Source organism: Carya illinoinensis, chromosome 3 (assembly GCF_018687715.1).
Source record: "Carya illinoinensis cultivar Pawnee chromosome 3, C.illinoinensisPawnee_v1, whole genome shotgun sequence".
NCBI classification, from domain to species: Eukaryota; Viridiplantae; Streptophyta; class Magnoliopsida; order Fagales; family Juglandaceae; genus Carya; species Carya illinoinensis.
In genome coordinates, this window is record NC_056754.1 from 55,868,836 (window position 1) to 55,890,405 (window position 21,570).

Here is a 21,570-nt window from a genome sequence, read left to right on the forward strand (position 1 = left end):
AAGCAATACAGATCAAGCTGAATAATGAAAGCTCTTTTATTAATTACGTGAGCTGAAACAAGGACAATAAACAAACATATGAGAAGAACCGTATTCCCTGAAGGAAGAAACTTCCATCGGTAGAAGTTCACAAATCTTCAGAGTATACCGAATCCAATATATGTAGAAAAACAAATCTCACCAACGCCATTATCAGTATTAAACAGAAATTCCCGGATCCATAACTTTTTTTTTCATAAATGTAAATCAAGAAGGAACGCAACTTTTTGTCCTTATTTCTATGCCAAAATGCCCTCAGAAAGAGTTAAACTAGGATGTCATGTCAATCAAAGTAATTTAAGATTCTGAGATATTCATGCTAAAAAAATTTATTCCACTCATGGATTGCTTAGCAAGACTAATTCCACAAAAAGTGCAATGCGCCATGAATCTAGAGATTGATTCAAATACAAAATTCAAAAGTATTCTCATAATGAAGCTTTTAGGCACAAAAACAAAGCTGATTCTGCATGCTCAGCATTTAGAAGGATGATCCCTGCAATCACCATTATCCTTTCTGATAAGGGAAAACTAATTTTCTCCCTTCGAAGGTGTACCTGCCAACAAATCAGATCAAGTAACATGCAGTCCCGATCCCAGTTTCACACGCAAAACAAGTCAAATAATGCAAAAAGTTTCACAAACATAAATGGTATTATGAAGGAAAACTCACTAGAGCCAGTGATGAATTTTGTTCGTACGGGCATTTTCGATGCGGCCACTGAAATTGCCTTTCTGGCTATATTTTCTACTGCTCCGCCAATTTCATAAAGTATTCTCCCCGGTTTGACCACAGCTGCCCAATATTTGGTGGCTCCTTTCCCTCTACCCATGCGTGTTTCCGCGGGTCTTGCTGTTACCGGCTTGTCTGCAAAAACTCGAGTCCATATTTTTCCGCTCCGCTGCAAATTTCGGGTAATTGCTCGCCGCCCTGCTTCTATTTGTCTGGATGAGATCAGCCCTGGTTCAAGTGCCTGAAGAGCAAATTTGCCAAAGCTGATTCGATTGCCTCTACAAGATACTCCGTGAATCCTTCCTTTACGCTGTTTCAGCCACCCAAGAGCCATTTTGGAAGATCTATCCATATCGTTCGGCTGGCTTATATAATGTATCTAACTATATACAATGATCAAGCACAGGATAAGCAAAGTCAATCACAGGCCTGCATATCAAACCCATCAATAATAGTCAAGACTAAGAACCAACCATCTAAAAATAATAATATTAGCCTAGAAACAAGCTTGGCTTTAGATATAAAAATTTCAATTCTGATACAGGGAAGCCCCCTTAAGTAGAGCACACCACACTCCCAGCCGACGAGGATCTAAAATAAATAAAATGCTCCCTTTCTTGTACAGGAACCTACCGCATGAAATCCTTTCTCATACAGAAGCCCCATTCATTCGCCCTTCTTCCTTTCTGCAAACAAGCATACTCTCTCTCTCTCTCTCTCTCTCTCTCTCTCTCTCTCAAAATAATAATATTAGCCTAGAAACAAGCTTGGCTTTAGATATAAAAATTACAATTCTGATACAGGGAAGCCCCCTAAAGTAGAGCACACCACACTCCCAGCTGACCAGGATCTAAAATAAATAAAATGCAAACTCTCTCTCTCTCTCTCTCTCTCTCTCTCTCTCTCTCTCTCTCTCTCTCTCTCTCTCTCTCTCTCTCTCTCTCTCTCTCTCTCTCTATATATATATATATATATATAAAGATCTATCTATCTTCCTGTTCTGTGTAATGCTAGATCTCAAGGTGAAGGGATTTTTCCATAAAAAATGGTATTCGGATTTTTCCAGTGAATTGACAACACTATGCATACATGGAACTGCACACCATGCAATGCCTTTTGTCTTATTGGTGTGATAATGAAGCTTCATTATAACAAAATAGTTGTGGTGTTGGATTGATAAGTCAGATTGTGGAAAATAGGGTTGTCTTATCAATTGGTATCATATTGAGCCAAAAATAGTAGGAAGAAAAGTGAAGAGTAACAAACACTCTGGAAATTTTGAGTTTATGTGATCAATTGTTTGAGCTTTAATAGATCAATATAGATAGGGGAAAAAAAAAAAGAGCTCTTTGTTCCTCCTAGGTTAAGACTTCGAGTATAGCTGTATTTATAAGTGGTACATACACCTCTTTCATAGCTAGCTACAATCGTGCCAGTTGTAGTCTGTAGACATCTTTAACAATAGGCTATAAAAGGGAAATGTGGAAAATAATAATTGGGTAATGCTCAGCACACAATATATATCTGAACAATTATGAATCAGCAAACAATATATATCTGTACAAATAATGAAGCAACATAACCATGCAGCTTTTTTAGACAAGAGGCAATGCTTGGTTTGCTGTTCCATTGGTAAATGTATGCATATCGAGTCACAGTCTTATCCGGGGTATCACAAAATTCACTCCCTTTCAAGACAAAACCAGAGCATCAACACTATGGACTTGGATTTTTCCACAAACCAGCTCTAAAACACAGCCCCAATTCATAACAATCACATACCCAATTCATCATAATCTACCAAAAATTCATAATCACGGAACCAAACAAAAACCAGCTCTAAATCACATCATCATTGGCTTTCAACACAAAACCAGAGCATCAACACCATGGACTTGGAGTTTTTCACAAACCTGCTCTAAAACACAGCCCCGATTCATGATAATCTACCAAAAATTCAAAATCACAGACCCAAACAAAAACCAGCTCTAAATCACATCACCATTGGCTTCCAATACAAAACCAGAGCATCAACACCACAGCCCTAATTCACAACAATCACAGACCCAATTCATAATTATCTACCAAAAATTGAATTTATCACAGACTCAGACAAAAACCAGCTCTAATCACATCACCATTGGTCTTCATAATCACAGGCCTGATTTCAGATAAAAAAAATAAAATAGAGACAAGCTATGAGAGAGAGAGAGAGAGAGAGAGAGAGAGAGAGAGCATGGTAAGAGAGAAACCCTAGGTGAAGATTCCGAAGCTGGTTTCCGTCAAACGTGAAGAGAATTGGAGGCCTCTGAGCAGAGCTTCCATTGAGCTGGCCACCCTCCACCATGAAGAGGTGGTTTCCGTCAAGCCCTAGGAATACATTCGGAAGCCTGACATTCTCTCTCTAGGGTCTTTGGTTTCCGTTGAAGAAAGAAGGAATCAGACAGCAAAGGGGATTCAATTTAAATGAAAGCAAATAAAAAAATGTATGCTGAAATCGAGGGTGTGCGGGGGTGTGTTAAAATGAGGACTTCCAAATGGCATTTTTCCAAAAAATTAATTTTACCTCCAAACAACGGGTTAATTTCGATGAAAATGGATTTATTCGGTGGTTAATTTACAGAGAGCCGTCTAAACATTAAGCCTAAGGATCTGTTCCTTCTTTTCCTTTTTTCCTTCTAGAGTATTGGAGAAAGGAACAAATCGAGGAAATACAAGAGTGACCTAATCCGTTTCAGGAAATGCTCAGAAAAATTGAAACGAAATCCACTTAAATCCGAATTGTCGGTTCAGCGGAGTAAATACAGGTTAAGCAGACGCCAAAGCAGAAGAGGTGCAGAGGCGAAGCGTACCTGGTGAATGTCACAACAGATCGGTAGATTAGCTGGCCCCGTCCTTAGATATTCACCAACTCGTAACTTTCAGGATGCTGTGGCTACGAGGGGTGAAAGAGAGAGGAGGTTGGCCCGGACAAAGGGAGAGAAAATGACGAGAGAAGAGGGACCAGTTGTGCTACGGAGCACGCTGAATTTTAACACACTGGCCTGCGTGTACATTGGCATTTTTTTTTTTTTTTTTGAGAAAAACATTGGCATTGGCATTGGCATGTTTTTAGATAAATAAAATAATACCCAAACCAGGGAGCCAAAAACGGCACGAGATTTTTCCTTCCTTCCATTTCAGAAGATTGAAAAATCCCCACGACCAGCCAACATAACTATAAACCGAAGCTGTGCATTTCATTCCCCATTGATTATGGAAAAGCTGTGTATTTTGTGTGCCCACAAATCGATTTCACATAAAATGATCTCAGCTCAATGTAAATACAAGAGTTCACAAATGGGCAAATAAATTCCCTCGCAAATCAAGATCTATGAAATCAAGTGTTCCAAATACTACTCAACAAGTATGAAAAAAAAAAATTTCAAAAAGGAGCTTTGTACCCAGACTACTCCAGACTCAAGAAGTCGCCTTCGTCTTCGTCGAGTGATGGGTTGGTGCAGTTTGAGCAAATTGCCATCGAGTGAGGAAGTCGCCGTCGAGTGATGGGTTCACATTTGCCTGTCCATAGGCATGTGGCCAGTGTATTTAAAATGGAAAATGCTATACTTACAAACGAAAAATGTAGTCTTTACGCACTGACATGGCAGTGGATAGGTGTCACCGCCTCGTCAGTCTTGTATTATTAAGAGAGAGAGAGAGAGAGAGAGAGAGAGAGAGCAGAACTCTCTTGCTTCTTCCATCTCAGAAACCTACAGCTTTTACTCCCGTGGGCAAAAATATTAAATATCCCATCTGTCAAACCCTTGATTTTTCTCTTGGTAGGACAAAGTCAATTTAAACGGTTGGAACAAAAAGTTAGAGGCTTTTTCCGTTCTTCTACACATCTTATAGCATCTCTCAAATCCTAGTCTCTGGGTAATCTTTTTTTTTTTTTTCTATTCTCTGGGTAATGCTTACTCTTCACAAAATGGTGGACGAGCCTAATTCTTCTACAAAGAGCTTTCCAGGGAATAAATTCTTCTATAAGAAGTCATGAACACCAACTTGGATAATTCTTGATGATTACAGAAGATAAATATGACAACAATAAACTTGGAATCGGACCATGAAATTAATATGAGCAAATGAGACATGACAGAAGGGGAAGAAACTTAGTAATACAATTTAAATTAATTTTGATATCAATCAACTGCGAAAGTTGGGTCAAGTGCTAAACAAGAAATGAGACATTGAATCAGGATCTGAGAGGGGTGGTCACGGGTAGGTGGGAGAGAAGAGATAAATAAGCACATACCCAAAACAGATCTGAGACAGAGCTGGAGAAATCCAAAGTTAGAGAAAATCCACACCAAACCAGCCGGAGAAATCAAAAGCTAGATAAAATCCACACCAAACGGAAGACTTGGACTGTATCCTAGGGTTTTGTTGCCACTAGACCTGCAACCCGATGATGCCAAGTCGGATCTGTGCCTGATCCGACCCGACCCGGATACCAAAGCACGCCAAACCGACCTGACCCGTCCGTACATGCAGGTCTGTACGGACGGGTCGGATCTTCCTCTGGGGCCCCGCCCCCCCCCCCCCCCCCCAAAAACACCCCCAAATCCACATGCCAAGCTTTTGGTGCCTTTTCTTTCAGCTGTTCCTTCTTTCAGTAAAGGAAATAATGTAAGAAATCATGAACTATAATTTATGCACTGCACTATAATTTGTAAGATTAAAAATGATGAAGAAATCATGAACCATGGACAATCAACAGTCTGGTTGTAGGTATGTATATTCCATAACTAAAATAAGTTATGTTGTAGGTATTCCCTAACTGATTAAATATATATATATATATATAAGTACAGGTTTACTAACAAAAGTTAATAAGGCACTTTTCAAATATTCCCCGCCCCAAAAAGAAAACCAGCCCAAGGGTCTGTATATTCCATCCCCCAAAACTCCCAACTCGGATAAAAGCAATAGAACCCATGCAAAACAAAAGGGCATGTAATCCAACCAAGTAGGCAAACTTTTTATAGACTAAAAGCTCAGAGGAAAACTAAAATGACAAGAAGCTAGACAAACTATGCAAATGCTTTTTATTGCTGATCCTTAACCATAAGAACCAAAGTCAAAACACAACTATCTTAACCATAAGAACCAAAGTCAAAACACAACTATTGGAGGACATAAGCTTAGAGTAGTGTGAAAGTTCTTCGCTCGAGTCTGAAATCAGCCATTTTGATGAATGATAGGAGGACTAAGTCGCAGACAATCCAACATGATTGCAAATTAATTAATTAAGGATACCCTGTTTTAGATCAGAATAATTAATGGTTGATGTACCAGTAAAGACAATAATTTATATACTCTTGGTCTTGGAGCTAGGCTATTTGTTTTTTGTTTTGTTTTTCTGGCCCTGAAATCCCAAACAGAGAATACTGTACTGAAAATATTCTTAACTCTCTTTCTTTTTAGTTATGAGAGTGAAAAAAAGTGAAAATGTCATGGTCAGGTTGCAAGCTCCTGTTAATGAGCTGTTAGTATATATTGGTTGTAGTGTTGCAGATCATAAAATCATGATACTGGTCGGTAGTCTCCTAATTATTGGGGAACGTACCCTACTTCCAACCAAAAAAAAAAAATCTGGATATTAAAACTTATTGTAATCAAACCAATTATGCATGAAACCGTAGTTCAGAACAAAATAGAAAATTTCACAACAAAGAAAAAAAAAAGTTCACATTAAAGAGCAATGAAACTTTATTATACCCAAATGGCTAGAGTTGATGTGTAAAAACTGCCATGTCAAACTAAGCGAAATCAAAAGAAAAGACAGAAACTAGAAATCACAACCTACTCAGTCACAAATGTCCCCACTTTCGTTAACCAGAGCCAGGCATGTAAGGAGCAGTTTTTAGAGACACATTAACCCAAACCAGACATGCAAGGAGCAGTTTTCGGAGACACCTTAAGCCAAACAAGACATGCAAGTAGGAATAAGATTTATTCACAGAGCATAATACCTAAGATTTCAACAAAACGCTGCTGAAAGAGCAAGCCCCGGAGATTCCAGTAACGCTGCAAGCAAAAGAGGGCAAAAGAACTGCTAGAACGTTATATACCCAAATAAACTGTCCTAGAGAGAATAAAAGCAAAAACACTGCAGGAACCAAGTTCAAAAGACAGGATAAAAAACAAAACAAAATTACCTAAACAAACAGCTAATAAAGGGAAAAAAAATAACAAGAGCACAACAAAGAAAAGAAAGATGCAAAATGCCCAGTAGAGACGAAAACCAGGGCAAAACGAAAAAAAAAAAAATAGTGACCGAATCTTCTCGTAAAGCCTCTAAAATTTTTTAAAATAACAAAAACAAAAAACAAGTCGATTATAGTTAAAGCCTCAAAGCTTTAGAAGCAGAAACAGAGACAACAGTCGCAGATCGAGCTCACACACATGCAACACCTAAAAAGCACACAACAAAGCATAAACAAGAGCAGCATTACAGATATAGAATCAGAATGAAGGAACCCGAAAAGAAACTCTCTGGAAACAACAGTAAAAACTTTCCCAGACAGCAAAATCTGCAGTACACAAAAAAACTAGAGGCCAAAAAATTGGGGGCTAGGCCAAACTTACAGATATCTATGAGAGATGAAGAGAGCAGTGAAACGCTCAAAATGAATGACTGATTATTGAATTTTTCTAAAATGAGATAGAGAGAGAGAGTACCAGTTAGAGCGTGCAGATCTGGACGCAAGGTGGAGCAGCAACAGATGGTCGATGGCGAACAGAAACGATGATGTCTAATGGAGGGGAGGAATGGAGTCGGTGGATAGGGTTTGAGGAGAAGAGACCAGAGAGATGGGGTGTTTCCGGTGATCGGTTTCGACCGATAATGTGGTGTTTAAACCCGTATTGGAGTTTGACCCGATGAAACCGACTTTGTTCGGGTGATATCGGATATTACGGACGGATCGGGCCCAAGGCCTTTTATGCACAGCCCACTTGCCACACAGAAATTTCAAACCAAAAAAGTTTTTTTTCTTAAGATAATAATGACGTCACTGCCACGTCAGCACGTGTCCAAGACCGCGTATTTTGTTAGTTGAATTTTCCAAGAGGGACGGAGGATGTGTGCGTCGAAGCCTAGAGAATTTAGCAGAGGCTGTTAATGGGCCACAAAAGACCCAAAGATCATCTTATGTTGGGCTCTTAGGTTTAGATACTGGCAGTGTCCTAAGAGGGCCACAAATGGGCCTTTTGTACAATTAACTAGACCATAATGTGGATTTACAACTTTAATAATTGCACGGTTGGAAATTTGACTGCCAGGTGGATCCAATAAAATAAAAAAATTTAGCTATATTAGAACTGATAACTTTTAGTTAAAATTCGTGAAAATAATAAGAAATTAATGAGTTAGAATTAAAATGTCTGAATTGTTTAATTAATTTTAATTTATATACGACACATATTTAACTTGATATCATCTCAATTTAAAGATCTTAATTGTTTAATTAAATGAGTCGGATTAGGATAGAAATAAAAATTTTGAATTGTGGTGCGTGGAATGCGAAATGGTAAATAACAAAACTCTAATGTATATGCATGTTGATCAAAGCAGCGATCCGCTATTAAGATGCGTCTACATTCCATTCTTATTATTTAAGCTGGAAGTAGTGTTCATAATCGTAAGTGTGATGATAGGTAATAAAGTGAAGAACCATTTTGCACTAGTATTTTATAGTGTGATCTGTGCAAGCTTTTTTTCCGATTGAGCCTACTAATCATATATTAAAATTGATTATTTCATGTTAAGTTGGAATTCAGATTATATTAAACCTAACTCGACTCGTTTAATTAAATCCTTAAACTATTAATTCATTAATAAACATGACTTACGATTAAAAAAAATTATCAATTCTGAATAACGCATGTTGAGTCAGATTGCTCAACACAACTTTGGAAAATTCTACTCCTTAGTTTTTAACACACTAGACAGTAGACACACCTCCATGCAAGTAGTAAGTGAAATGTGATCCCATCACTTGACGATTTCTTCAAACCAAAAAAACCCATTAATCCAACGCTAGATCACTCGACGGTGATTTCAACCACTCGACAATGACGAAGGCAATTTCTTCATTGAAGTAATCTAGATACAAAGCTCCTTTTTTTAATGGGTAGTGCTACTATGTGTTCAAGTCATACATGCTTCCCATACAAGCCAAGGTGCACAGCCTGCAGCAACTACAGAGGAGTGCACACAACCTGTAGTAAAAACAGAGGAGTCCACCGAGTGCATGCAGTAGAATGCAAAACATGGTCCTGCAGATTGCAGGCTACAGCACTTACAACCCATGCAGCACATGCAGCGTACAATGCACCAACCACAACAGTCCAAGATTACTACAACAAACCATCCACTATGATTGTACACTCTGCTAGTTGTACAATGTACCAGTATTGGGAATATTCCTTCAATTCTCTTGTATATATATAGATGCACTGCCTCATTGTAACAGCGTAGGAAAATTAAATATACAAGAAATTTTAGCATAGTATCAGAGCATTCCTAGGACTCATCGTCCATCCTCTTCCTCTCCTCTCCATAGTAAACCATGTCCGACTCCTCTGGTACTATGTCTTCTTCCTCTTCCCCTTCCTCTCTTCCCTCCCTACCTTCACCAAATTTTTCCCATATTTTATCTGTTAAACTCAACCCTGAGAACTACCTATTATGGAAAGTTCAACTGGTTCCTTATCTACGGGGCCAACAATTATTCAAGTTTGTCGATGGTTCTCACCCACCTCCACCAGCTTTTCTTCCCAACAACACACCTAATCCTGAACATGAAGCTTGGCTTCAACAAGACCAACTGGTCATGTCAGCATTGATTTCATCTTTATCTGAGTCTGTTATAGTTCAAGTAGTGGGTTGTGCCTCGGCTCATGCAATTTGGTTATCTCTTGAGTCCACCTATGCCTCTTCTTCTCAAGCTAGGTTAATCCAAATTCAACTACAGCCTGCCTCTCTCAAGAAATGATCTGATTCCATTTCTGTTTACTTCCAAAAAGCTAAAGGTCTTGCAGACATAATGGCTGCAGCTAGATGTCCTCTTCCTTCAAATGAGTTTGTCCCTTACCTATTAGCTGGTCTTGGACCGGACTATGACCCATTAGTGTCATCTGTCACAACCAGAGTAGATCCCATTTCCACCAAGTCCCTTCTTGGTTATCTTCTCTCCCATGAAGCAAGGTTACAGCACCATGCTGCTACGGCTTCCTTGTTTACCTCTCCTGAAATGTCAGCCAACTTTTTCTCATGAACCTCACCTCTCAACCGTGGTCGTGTACTGCATGGCCGCCAAAACAATGGTCGCAACAAAGGTGGAGGACGCTCAAATCGTGGCCGTGGTTCCCCCACCTTTCCAGGTAATTCTCAAACTAGTTCCTCTAACTTTTCTGACAACAGACCAGTTTGTCAAGTGTGTAACAGGATTGGTCACACGGCCCTCACCTGCATCTATCACTTCAACCAAGCTTACACCTCTATAGCTCCTGCCTTTGCTCACTATACTGCCTCCACCTATACCCCAAACAATACTTGGTATCCTGACACAGCTGCGACGAATCACATTACGAGTGATCTTGCTAATTTGAACCTTCACACTGCAGACTATCATGGTGTTGATCAACTCCAAGTTGGTGATGGCTCGTCCTTCCCAATAACTCACACTGGTTCAGCTCTCTTCCCTTCCTCTCATTCTAAATTTATGTTACACAAACTACTCTGTGTCCCGTTATTTACCAAGAATTTAATCTCGATTTGTCAGTTTTGTGCTGATAATAATGTCTTGTTTCAATTTTTCTCGGACCAATTTTATGTGAAGGATTGCAACTCGAGGACTCCACTGCTCCAAGGGACAACAGCTCCTAATGGACTCTACACATTCTCATCACATTCTCAAGCAAACTCAAGCTCACTTTCATCTTTCTCACAATGGCACTCACGCCTTGGTCACCCATCTATCAAGATTGTCAAATCTGTTCTTCTTAAGCATGGCCTTCCTTTTGATGTATTTTCTTCCATAAATTTTTGTAATGCATGTGCTTTGGCAAAGCATCATCGAAAACCTGCTCATGATAGAGTTAACAAATCTGTTGAACCTCTTCAGTTAATTTTTAGTGATTTGTGGGGTCCTTCACCTCATGTTTCAAATGAAGGTTTTCGGTTTTATATCTCCTTTGTTGACGACTATTCAAGATATACATAGTTGTTTCCCATGAAACATAAGTCTCAAGCTTTATCCGTTTTTCTTACATTCAAGACACATGTTGAGCTACAATTCAATACAAAAATAAAACAAATACAAAATGACTGGGGTGGTGAATTCAAACCATTTTCTGAAATTCTTTCAAAATCCAGGATTACTCATCGCATAACTTGTCCTCATGCTCATACTCAAAATGGCATAGTTGAACGTAAGCATAGGCACATAGTTGATTCTGGATTAGCCTTACTTGCCCATGCCTCCATTCCATTAGTTTTCTGGCCTTATGCCTTTCAACATGTCATACGACTCATAATATCCTCCCATCATCCTCTCTTAAAAACTCATCACCTCACCTTCTGCTTCACAAAACTGAGCCTAACCTCCAAAATTTATGTGTCTTTGGGTCAGCTATTTGGCCTTTAACACGACCGTCCAATAAGCATAAATTTGATTACCGAACCTTGGAGTGTGTTTATCTAGGACTCAGCCCGGCACACAGTGGCTGTATTTGCTATCACATTCCCACCAAAAGAGTTTACGTCTCTAAAGATGTCCAGCATAATGAAAATAGTTTTCCTTTTGCCAACATCTCAAAGCCCACAACCGTTACTGAGTCTACAACTGTGTCACTTCCATTCATCAACCTTAACCCAACTCAAGTCCAACGAGCTCAATCAATTCTCGGTGCACCTCCACCCACATCATCTTCTCTGAGTAAGGTAAGCCAGTACATGCATGCCCCTAGAGTACCACACTGGCAAGCTGTAAAAGGGATTTTAAGGTACCTATGACATAGACTTGATCATGGCCTTCTCTTCTCCAAATCAAGCTCAATGAACATCACAGCTTACTCAGATGTCGACTAGGTAGGGTGCCCTGACGACAGAAAATCAACAAGTGCCTATTGTATCTTCTCTGGTTCTATCTTAATTTCATGATCCTCCAAGAAACAACAAACTATTGCCTGGTCCTCAACTGAAGCTGAGTTCAAAGCTGTCGCCAATGCAACAGCAGAAATTATTTGGATTCAACATTTATGCCGTGATCTCTGTATTCCACTTACCACTGCTCCAACTCTATTTTGTGACAATTTGGGAGCTATGTATCTGTCCTCTAACCCAATCTTTCATGCAAGAACAAAGCACGTGGAAATTGATTTCCATTTTGTGCGTGATCGGCTCATCAATAAATCACAGTTTGTAGCTTTTATCTCAGGGAAAGAGCAGTTGGCAGACCTTCTCACAAAGCCATTATCTGCTGCAAGGTTCCATTTATTATGTTTAAGTCTTCACTTATGTTCACCACAGCTCGACTTGAAGGGGCCTGTTCAAGCCATACATGCTTCCCATACAAGCCAAGGTGCACAGCCTGCAGCAACTACAGAGGAGTGCGCACAGCCTGCAGTAAAAACAGAGGAGTCCATCGAGTGCATGCAGCAAAATGCAGAACGTGGTCCTATAGATTTCAGGCTGTAGCACTTACAGCCCATGCAACGTACAATGCACCAGCCACAACAGTCCAAGATTACTGCAACAAACCATCCACTATGATTGTACACTCTGCTAGTTGTACAATGTACTAGTACTGGGAATATTCCTTCAATTCTCTTGTGTATATATATAGGCACTGCCTCATTGTAATAGCATAGGAAAATTACATATACAAGAAATTTTAGCACTATGCCCCCTCAATTTGTCCACTTTGTTTACCCCTAGTATAAATTGCACTTTTTTTTTTCTTTCAAACATTTTTAAACATGTTTAAATATTTTTTTCAAAATAAAATATATATATATATATATATCAATACACTAATAGTTACTTCCTTAATCAGTAAACAAAAAACAAATTTTAAAAAAGAAATTAAATGCATGAGCGACCAAAATAAGGAGGCAAAATGATTTTTTGCCTTGACCAACCCATTTCTCTAGATTTTCAAATATTACTCGAGCGCTTCTTTCGTTTGCCTTCCTAAAAATAATTAGATCATCCACAAATAATAGATTAGTGATTGGGGGGCTATTTCTACATAGTTGGATGCCTTCGAGTTTTCCTTGGGCCTCTGATCTAGCTATTAGTCTTGATAGCACATTCATGCTTAATATAAAAAGAAAAGGTGTGATGGGAACCCCTTATCTGAGCCTTGAAAAAACCTATCATTGGACCATTAATAAGAATAAAAAATGATACTATCGTGACATATTCTTTAATCAGATTGATCCAAGTATAGCTAAATCCAAAAACCTTCATTACTGTGAACAGAAAATCTCACTCTATATAATCAAAAGCCTTCTGCATGTCCATCATTATCACCATTTGTCTATTTTCCTTTATTTTTTATCAAGTCATGAAACAGCTCATGAGCTATCATCGTATTTTCTTTTAAGTTGTGCCCAGGAACAAAAGTTGTTTGTAGTAGGGATATGATAAGAGGAATATTGGTTTTGATGGGTTGGCCAGGATTTTTGTGATAATTTTGTAGATGACATTTTTCAGACTAATTCAGCGGTAATGATGGGTTGAGCTTGGGTTAGGGATTTTTTAGATGAGAGCAATTTTTGTATGATTCATCTACTTCAGATGTTTCCCATTTTGGAAAAAAATTTGCACTACCTTTATGACCTCATTTTTTTATAATAACACAGTAGTGTACATGAGAAAAGGGCAATCATTCCATCTGGTCCTATGACTTTTTGTTTTGGAATTTGTTTTAGAGTCACAAAAATTTCTACTTCACTGGGCATTGCACTAAGAAAAAATTATCCTCATCCATGATTAGTTTATCAAAGAAATTTTCAAGTTGGCTTGGGATTATCGGATTTGTGGATGCAAATATGGGCCATAAATGATTGATGAATGTACATTTAATAATAGACGGGTCTATCGACTAATTACCTGGGTCCAATTTAATGGAGTCAATTGCATTACTTTGCCTTCGGACCGTTGTTGATATAAGGTGACAAGATTTAGTGTTGAGGTTCAAGGTGGTTAGCCATGAGATTCTGGATTTTTGACGCCACAGAATTTCTTCATTCTTCAATTGTTTTTAGAGGTTATATTAAAGTTGTTTCTCCCTTGCCTGGTTTGATATTGTTGATTGACTGCACTGTACTTCAAGAATCTAACTTTCTATCTTTTGAATGTTGCCTTGGATCTTCTCAAAGTGGATTTTGTTCTAGTGTTTACGTGCATCTTTTGTGGCCTTGATCTTCCTGCAAAGTATATAAGCTAAAGTTCCTATGAAGGATTTCCTCCGTGCTTCTTATATGATTAATTGGCTAAGTGGTCCATGGATCTAGAATTCTTTAAATTTGAAAGAATATGCCCAATTATGGTGCACTATTGTATTTAAGATTAGAGGGTGGTAATCCGATGCTGAAGAGGTAAGGTGTTGCAAGTTGGCATTTGAGAATAATAGTCTCCATTGTTTGTTTGCAATACCATGATCCAGTCTCTCTCGTATACATGCCCTACCCTCCCCATTATTAGTCCATGTAAAAGATAGGCATGTGAAACCAAGATCAATTAAGCTGTGACTTTCTATTGGGTTCCATTACGTGCAGTACCTTGTCCAATAACAAGCCTAGCTACTACCAATCCATGGCCATAACCGATCATGACTAGTTTCCAACCAAGTACAAATGCAGATTGATCAACACACACATTAATTTTCTTCAAAACGTCAGGACTGGCTCAATAGATCTTGAGACTTCAGGCGAGAAGTTAAAATTGTGCTTTTTTCTTGTATCAAATTAAATAGGTTATATCTAAATATATGTTTATTTTAAAATTATTTGAGTTGCAAAATTGATTCATTTTGTTATCTTTTGGTCCTTTTTGGTGTATTTCTTGATCATCTACAAATGCTTCACCTAAATGTTTTGCAATATTTTGTTTATTGCTAGTAACAAATTTATTTAAAGACGCTTTTTAGGATTCAATCAATTTTTCTATTCTTTTAATTTTATTTTAGTTTCTCATGATATCCAAATACATATTTTCTATAAGACATATTTTGTAGTAGAAAAGAACAATAGCTACTATATAAATTCTTACTATGCTTATGAATATTTTAGAATAAAATAAATATTAACATAAAACAATATAACCTGATTTAGCAAATGGGCTTCACTTTTATATAACAAATGAGCTACACTTTTATATAAAACTATTAATTTGCATAATAAAATAAAACATATTAATACTAATATGCAAAATCAAGAAATAAATTATAGAGAAATTGAAAGAGAAAGAGAAACAAAGTTCGAAAAAAGTCAAGGAATACGTGGCCCATGGGCCATGTGAGTTGTGAAAGCTATGGTTGGTTGAAGTCTGGAAGAAGAAGACAAAAAGAAAAAACAAAGGATGTTCTAAAAGACAAGTGGATTCAAGTGGCTGTTTTATTGCCACAAGACTTCATTGTACATATAAAATAAAAAGTTCACTATATATACAAACGAGAAAATCTTAAGATTAGCCACTGTTTGCTGCATCTGAATTGCACACCTTACGTGTCGTTTCCCTCTCTCAAACGAGACATTCATGTTTTCAATTTGAATTTTCATTCTCTCCCCTCCCGTTTCTTTCGTTCATCTCCCCCCAACCCCCTCTTTCTTCCTCTATTTCTTTTGTTCCTCTCCCCCCATCCCTCGCATCGCCCTCCACCCTCACCACCCGCGTCGGCATCCTTTCCCCCTCCCCTAACCCACATCGACTTCCTTTCCCCACCCCCACCCCCGTCTTGCCCAAACAATGCCCTAGTTGCCCTGCACCCCTAACCCTCCCTCTACCCAGCAACCATGTTAGTTGCCATCGACCCATCCTCTAATTGAGAAGTAGGTGTCATTTTTGCTGAAGAGCTTGACGGTCACATCTTGTAAGGGAAAGTCCTATACAGCTGCGTTTTCCCTTTTGTAAGTGTTTTTGTGCCCGAGTCAAATTTTTTAGTGAATTTGTTCACTCACTCAGAAAGATTTTTCCATTTTTAAACGTACTATACTTCCTCAACAAAAGAATTCCGGCTTTCACAATGAGAAAATCTTCTGGATCATTGATGACAATTCTGAAGCAGGGAAGAGAGAAAGAGTTAGCAACCGTGTGACATGTCCCAAAATCAACCTCAAATGCCCAAAACAGAAATGAAGCAAAGAAAAATCAAGGAGAGAGAAACGCACACACGCACCTGTGACGATGACCAAAATACTAGGAGAGGATGGGAGAGAGGATGGACGATGCAGGTGGTGGGGTTAGGGGAGAGGATGAGTGACACGGGTGGTGGTGGTGAGGGGTGATGCAGGGGCGCTGAGTGGGGGGGAGAGAGGAACAAATGGAGATGGGCGGGCAATAGGGAGGGAGGAGAGCTGGGAGACACGGGGAGGGCGACGTTGTGTAGACGGGCTCTGTGTCGCTTGAAAGATAGATGGTGCCGCTGGTGGAGGTGGGCAGAGGAGGTGCGACACGGGTGGGGACGCAGCTTCGATGCGGGCTTGAATTCAATGTCGAGGGGGTTGAATTCGAATTGGAAAATATGAAAACAGCACCGAAAAAGATGCGTTTCACAAAATTTAAAAAAATAATAAAAAACGAAACAAAATAAAACAAAAAAAAACAAAACCGATTGACACGTAGGGTGTGCAAAATTGCACATCGCTACAGTGGTTGATCCTTATCAAAACTCCTTTTGCCAGTGCAATGGGATAGGCTACCAGTGCCAAATACGAACAAGATGGATGCAAGAGAATTAGAGATTAGAGACTAGATAATGGAGTCTAGAGTACAAGAGATATTAATTAAGATTAGTCGATTTAGGTATAAAATGAGAGTTTTTGAGATGTTCTGTTGACATTCTTTTTTACTTTGTCAAAGAGAGATTGAAATGTCTTTTTTGAGATGTTATTTTGACTTTTGGCTTTGTTAAGTGAAGTTGCAGAGTCTATGTAATTAAATAAAAATTTGAATTTTTTTACAAGTGTTAACATCTTCTTCTTTTTTAACCATAGAGTTGAGAATTGTTTATTTTTCAATTGTCAAGGTTAACGTCTCTTTGTTTAGTCTAGATAATTTAATTTTTTTTAAAAAAATTAATAATTATCTTTTTAGTAATTTTTGGACCTTCTTCCACAGTGGGGCGTTAGGCAACTGCCTAACTCATCTTGTGGAAGAGCTGGTTCTGCAAAACATTGAAGGTAACCATGGGGAAGTACCTTCGCATGCATGCGTAATTTTGACAATATAATTGGTTAATTTCCACATTCTTTTATATGAATAATATTATACAACGTACTCTCATTCTACTAAATAGAATGTGGCATATTCATCACCATTGGATGATAAATAAGTATCAAATAAATGATCATTCAATTGTGATAAATGTGTCTCAAATTACTTAATAAGATGAAAATAAGATAGTAGTGTTGTGTATAAAATTTTTCCATTTATATATATATAAGTACGAATACATGAAACAATGGCCTGATCTGAAAATCATGGGCAAAAGAAATAGTTACATACGACCTACATTTATGTTGCCTTTTTAATTATCAATTGCTAAATTCTTAATTCAAAAATTATATGTACAGTTACTTTTGCATACTCTTTTGTACACTCTATTGATGTGATTGGTTGTGTATTAAAAAAATCGATACAGCCAATTATATCAGTAGAGTGTAAAAAAAATACGCAAAAGTGATTGTATATAACATTACTCTTCTTAATTATATAATGGTGCCATGTTGGGATCTTTTAGAAAATGATGATCAGTTTATTTGATCACTTGACTTGCATTTAAAATGGAAAATAACATTCAAATAAGCCACACTCATGAATTAATTAAAACGTACCATGCCAATAAACAAGCATGATTGAAGATTCACTTGAAACCCAGTCAAACTTTTAGAAGCCTTGGCTATGTCGACTCAAGTAAGAAATTAAGTAGTACGGCGGGTGGCAATCACATACAAATCATTCTTTCTCCTACTGGTCGCACCATCAGCCTCGGTCATGTCAAGTTCTTCTGGTTTCATCCCATTCGGAAGTTCCCAATCGAAGTTGTACAGCAGTTGCGTGAGTGCAATCTCAAGAGTTGCAGCACCAAATTGTAGGCCAGAGCATATCCTCCTCCCAGCTCCGAATGGAATATATTCAAAGTCGGTTCCTTTAAAATCAATATTAGAAGAACCAAGAAACCTCTCCGGCTGGAAGTTATCGGCATTGATCCAATATTCTGGATCTCTTCCTATTGCCCACGCATTCACTATAGCTTTCATTTTAACTGGTATGTCATATTCACCTACTTTGCATCTTTCCCTGCACTCTGTTATGAGTAAGGGCACAGGGGGATGTAGTCTTAAAGTCTCTTTGATGACTGATTTCACGTAATCGAGCTTCTGGATATCAGTCTCTTCCAGTTTCCCCTTTCCTCTCAGGGCTTGCCGCACTTCAGCCTGTGCCTTCTCCATTACTCTTGGGTGTTTTAGCAGCTCAGATATTGCCCACTCTAAGGTGATTGCTGTACTCTCCCCCGCTCCAATATAGAGGTCCTGAAAAAGATTGAACATTGTGTTATATAGACGACCACCATGATGTACGTGAACTTATTATATATTCTAGTTTGTATGCCATTAAGATTGAAAACCATACCAAACTGACAGCTTTAATTTGCGTGGTTGTGATATCCATTTGCATCTCGCTGGACTTCTGAAGTTTTAGAAACGCATGAATGAGATCTTCCTTGTGTGGGTAATCATTGCGCATCATTTCCTTCTTATGATCGTCGATCATATCCTGTAGAATTTTATCAATCTGTCGGAATAATCTCTCCAAGGCACGCGTCATGCCAGTGAAGAAACTGAGAAATTTAACTGAAGGGAACAAATCGGGAACATTGAAGCCTTGACTAAGCGTCGTCATCTCCTTAACCAATTGTATGAATTCATTTTGACTTTTGCTCTTTTCTCCAAAGGATGTCCTAGAAATTGTATTATTTGCCAAAGACAATAAACCCTTGCTGAGATTAAAGGGTAGTCCCTGGGACGAGGAAATTGATTCAATAAGATTTGATATCTCCTCGTCTCTTACTGACCAGAAGGCATGGAAACGCTGAGCACTTAGGAGTTCTTGTGTACAAATTTTTCTTATTTGTTTATAGTAATCGTTAAAGGGATAGGAAAAAAGACCTGAACGAGCATTTGGGAAAATGTCAGCAGCAAGAAAGGTAGTAGGCCATTGTGCGAAACTGAGATCATGTGTCATCAGCACCTCCCTAGCTGCTTTGGGTGATGAGATGATTACAGTGGAAAGCTCACCCATCTGTACGTGGAAAACGGGTCCATATTTCTTAGCTAAATTTCTCAAAGAATGGTGTGGCAGTGAGCCTGAGCCAATCAATTGATGCAAGTTTCCAATAAAGGGAAGCTTCCTCGGCCCTGGCGGCGGCAGCTTGAGGATTGACCCTCGCGCTTTCCATGACCTCTTCCAAAATATTAGTACGAGGAAGAAAAGAAGACTAGGAATTAACAGTGACGAAGAAAAGGGCAGTGAGATCATTGTGGACATTGAAGAGGAAGCTTGTACAATGGCCATTAGGGTAGTTGACTAATTCATGTATGCATTCCAAACTCCTTAAGTTTCTTCAAAATTTATAATGCTAGTAGATATGCGTTTGTTTTTACTCGGTAGTTGGTTTTGTAGAATCTAGATAACTCTTGATTCCCTTTTTATAATTAGCACGTAGTACTTGTCGTGTACCGTGCAATCATACAGGAAAAAATCATTAATTATCAATATTGTTTATAATTTGAGTCACGCGGAGTTTAATCGTAAAAATTAAAAATGAAGAAATAAAGAAGAAGCATGCATGCATAGAATAAAAAGAAATTACAAAGTACTGCTCTAATTAAATACATTATCATCCTCGAAACATATATTATATTCTGGTCATGTTGTGATATAATTTTCTCCATCACGCGCAGGGTCTCATGACTTGGATTAATATATAGAAAGCTGAGGCCGGCCTTCTTCCAATGTAGAGACCGCATGGTTGATTGGCACTTTTGTTGAATGCTCAGGGAGAGGAAAAAGGAAATATTATTTGTTATTGTGACTATCGAACAGATAAAAACACTAGCAATTGGAGGAGGTACATGGGTATATCCTTTTCATGAATATATATATATATATATATAAAATATCAGAGAATCACTTGCAAACAAACAGTACTTAGCATTATCGCATGCTAATTAATTATTAGCATTTTCAAAAACCCAAGGGTATTAATGTTAATGTTAATATCCGACATGCATTTATACGCAAAGATGTATTAATGTTAATGCCCTTAGTTTATGTACCCCATAATTGGTTCTTTTGGCTTCTTTTGAGATTAAACTATATATATATAACAGCTTCCTTCTTTGGCCATACTAGCATTCTACCTTCTAGAAACTGGACACGAGGGATATAGATGTTAGAAAGTTGCAAGTGCTCCCTTAAGTTGATTTTAAGCCATAGTTTAGAACACACGAGTAATTATTATTGTGGAAGGAGATTGCCCACAACTGAGGTTATATGTTGTACCATTAATTTTGAATTTAAAAATTATTTCCTCTTATAAGCTCTACTAATTTAACATATTATATATATATATATATACTCAATATTTATTGATATGTATAGCGGAATAGTCAGTTATCAAGATAAGATAAACTAAATTACAATGTGACTGGTACACAACATGAGGCTCCAGAAACCTAAATACACTTAAAAAGTCTAGTGTTCCAATGTTTATTCCTATTCTTTTCTTTTGTTTATATACAGAACCCAAAAAATTGCATTTGATCATTATCGTCCTAGGTATCATGTTTACATGATCAAGAAAGTCAAATTTGGACACATGTGCCTGATTATTTTTCTACTCATTCGACTACTCCTCCACCTCCATTACAAGCACAACCTGCTCAATTGCATCTCTCAAATCAGGATGATGATCTATACCGTGCCTTGTAATGAAGTGTTTAGAAAGTGTTGTACAACATAGATGCTATTGTATTTTTTATGAACTACACAAGCCTTGTAATGAAGTATTTTCAAAGTGTTGTAAAATATAGGTGCTTTTGTCCTAAATGAGTCAAGTTTGAAGCCTTTATATATAATGAATGTTGTTGGGCATTTGTTGTAATGTTCTTATCTTTGATGAAGGTGTCTTGAACCCTTGTTGTAAAGGGGTTTTTGTAATGAATGTTCTGACTCATTTAATTAAGTAATATCTTTGTTGTTGTTCAATACATTTTTAAAAGATAAATAATGAATGTTAGAGAATATTCAAGTCCATCCATCATTAATAGAAAAAATAAGCACTTAAAACAAAGCATCCACATATATGAGAATATTCAAAGTCTCAACAAATACAAAATGCTTCCACATATATAGATTGTCCAAGTTCCCTACTTCTATTACAACATCGATATGAATAACATTTTCCTTTGAACAGAACCCAAGTGAATATAAATAACCAAAAAAATAAAAAATAGAA

General features: G+C 37.8%; 2 protein-coding genes across 6 annotated transcripts; both read right to left on the minus strand.

Moving 5' to 3' along the window:
• Nucleotides 1-350: 350 nt before the first annotated feature.
• LOC122305487 (50S ribosomal protein L16, chloroplastic) lies at nt 351-7,718 on the minus strand. 5 transcript variants are annotated; one of them, XM_043118056.1, is made up of 3 exons: nt 7,499-7,696; nt 713-1,155; nt 351-596 (listed from the first exon to the last, which is right to left on the minus strand). In XM_043118056.1, exons 2-3 carry the CDS (start codon nt 1,122-1,124, stop codon nt 571-573), a joined length of 438 nt encoding a protein of 145 aa, XP_042973990.1. In that variant the 5' UTR covers nt 1,125-1,155; nt 7,499-7,696; the 3' UTR covers nt 351-570. The 5 variants fall into 5 exon arrangements, 4 of the variants coding, with proteins under 4 accessions (XP_042973990.1, XP_042973987.1, XP_042973988.1 ...); XM_043118053.1 differs by having other exon boundaries at nt 713-1,201; nt 7,499-7,695; XM_043118054.1 differs by lacking the exon at nt 7,499-7,696 and adding an exon at nt 6,790-6,862 and having other exon boundaries at nt 713-1,201.
• A 10,253-nt stretch (nt 7,719-17,971) lies between these two features.
• LOC122305009 (desmethyl-deoxy-podophyllotoxin synthase-like) lies at nt 17,972-19,625 on the minus strand. Its single transcript, XM_043117271.1, has 2 exons — nt 18,684-19,625; nt 17,972-18,583 (listed from the first exon to the last, which is right to left on the minus strand). Exons 1-2 carry the CDS (start codon nt 19,623-19,625, stop codon nt 17,972-17,974), a joined length of 1,554 nt encoding a protein of 517 aa, XP_042973205.1.
• Nucleotides 19,626-21,570: the final 1,945 nt, after the last annotated feature.

Coding starts and splice junctions, on each gene's coding strand:
- LOC122305487 (XM_043118056.1), bottom strand. CDS start 1,124: ATGGATAGATCTTCCAAAATGGCTCTTGGGTGGCTGAAACAGCGTAAA. Junction 597..712: donor AAAATTCATCACTGGCTCTA/GTGAGTTTTCCT, acceptor ATTTGTTGGCAG/GTACACCTTCGAAGGGAGAA.
- LOC122305009 (XM_043117271.1), bottom strand. CDS start 19,625: ATGGCCATTGTACAAGCTTCCTCTTCAATGTCCACAATGATCTCACTG. Junction 18,584..18,683: donor AAATTAAAGCTGTCAGTTTG/GTATGGTTTTCA, acceptor AATCTTTTTCAG/GACCTCTATATTGGAGCGGG.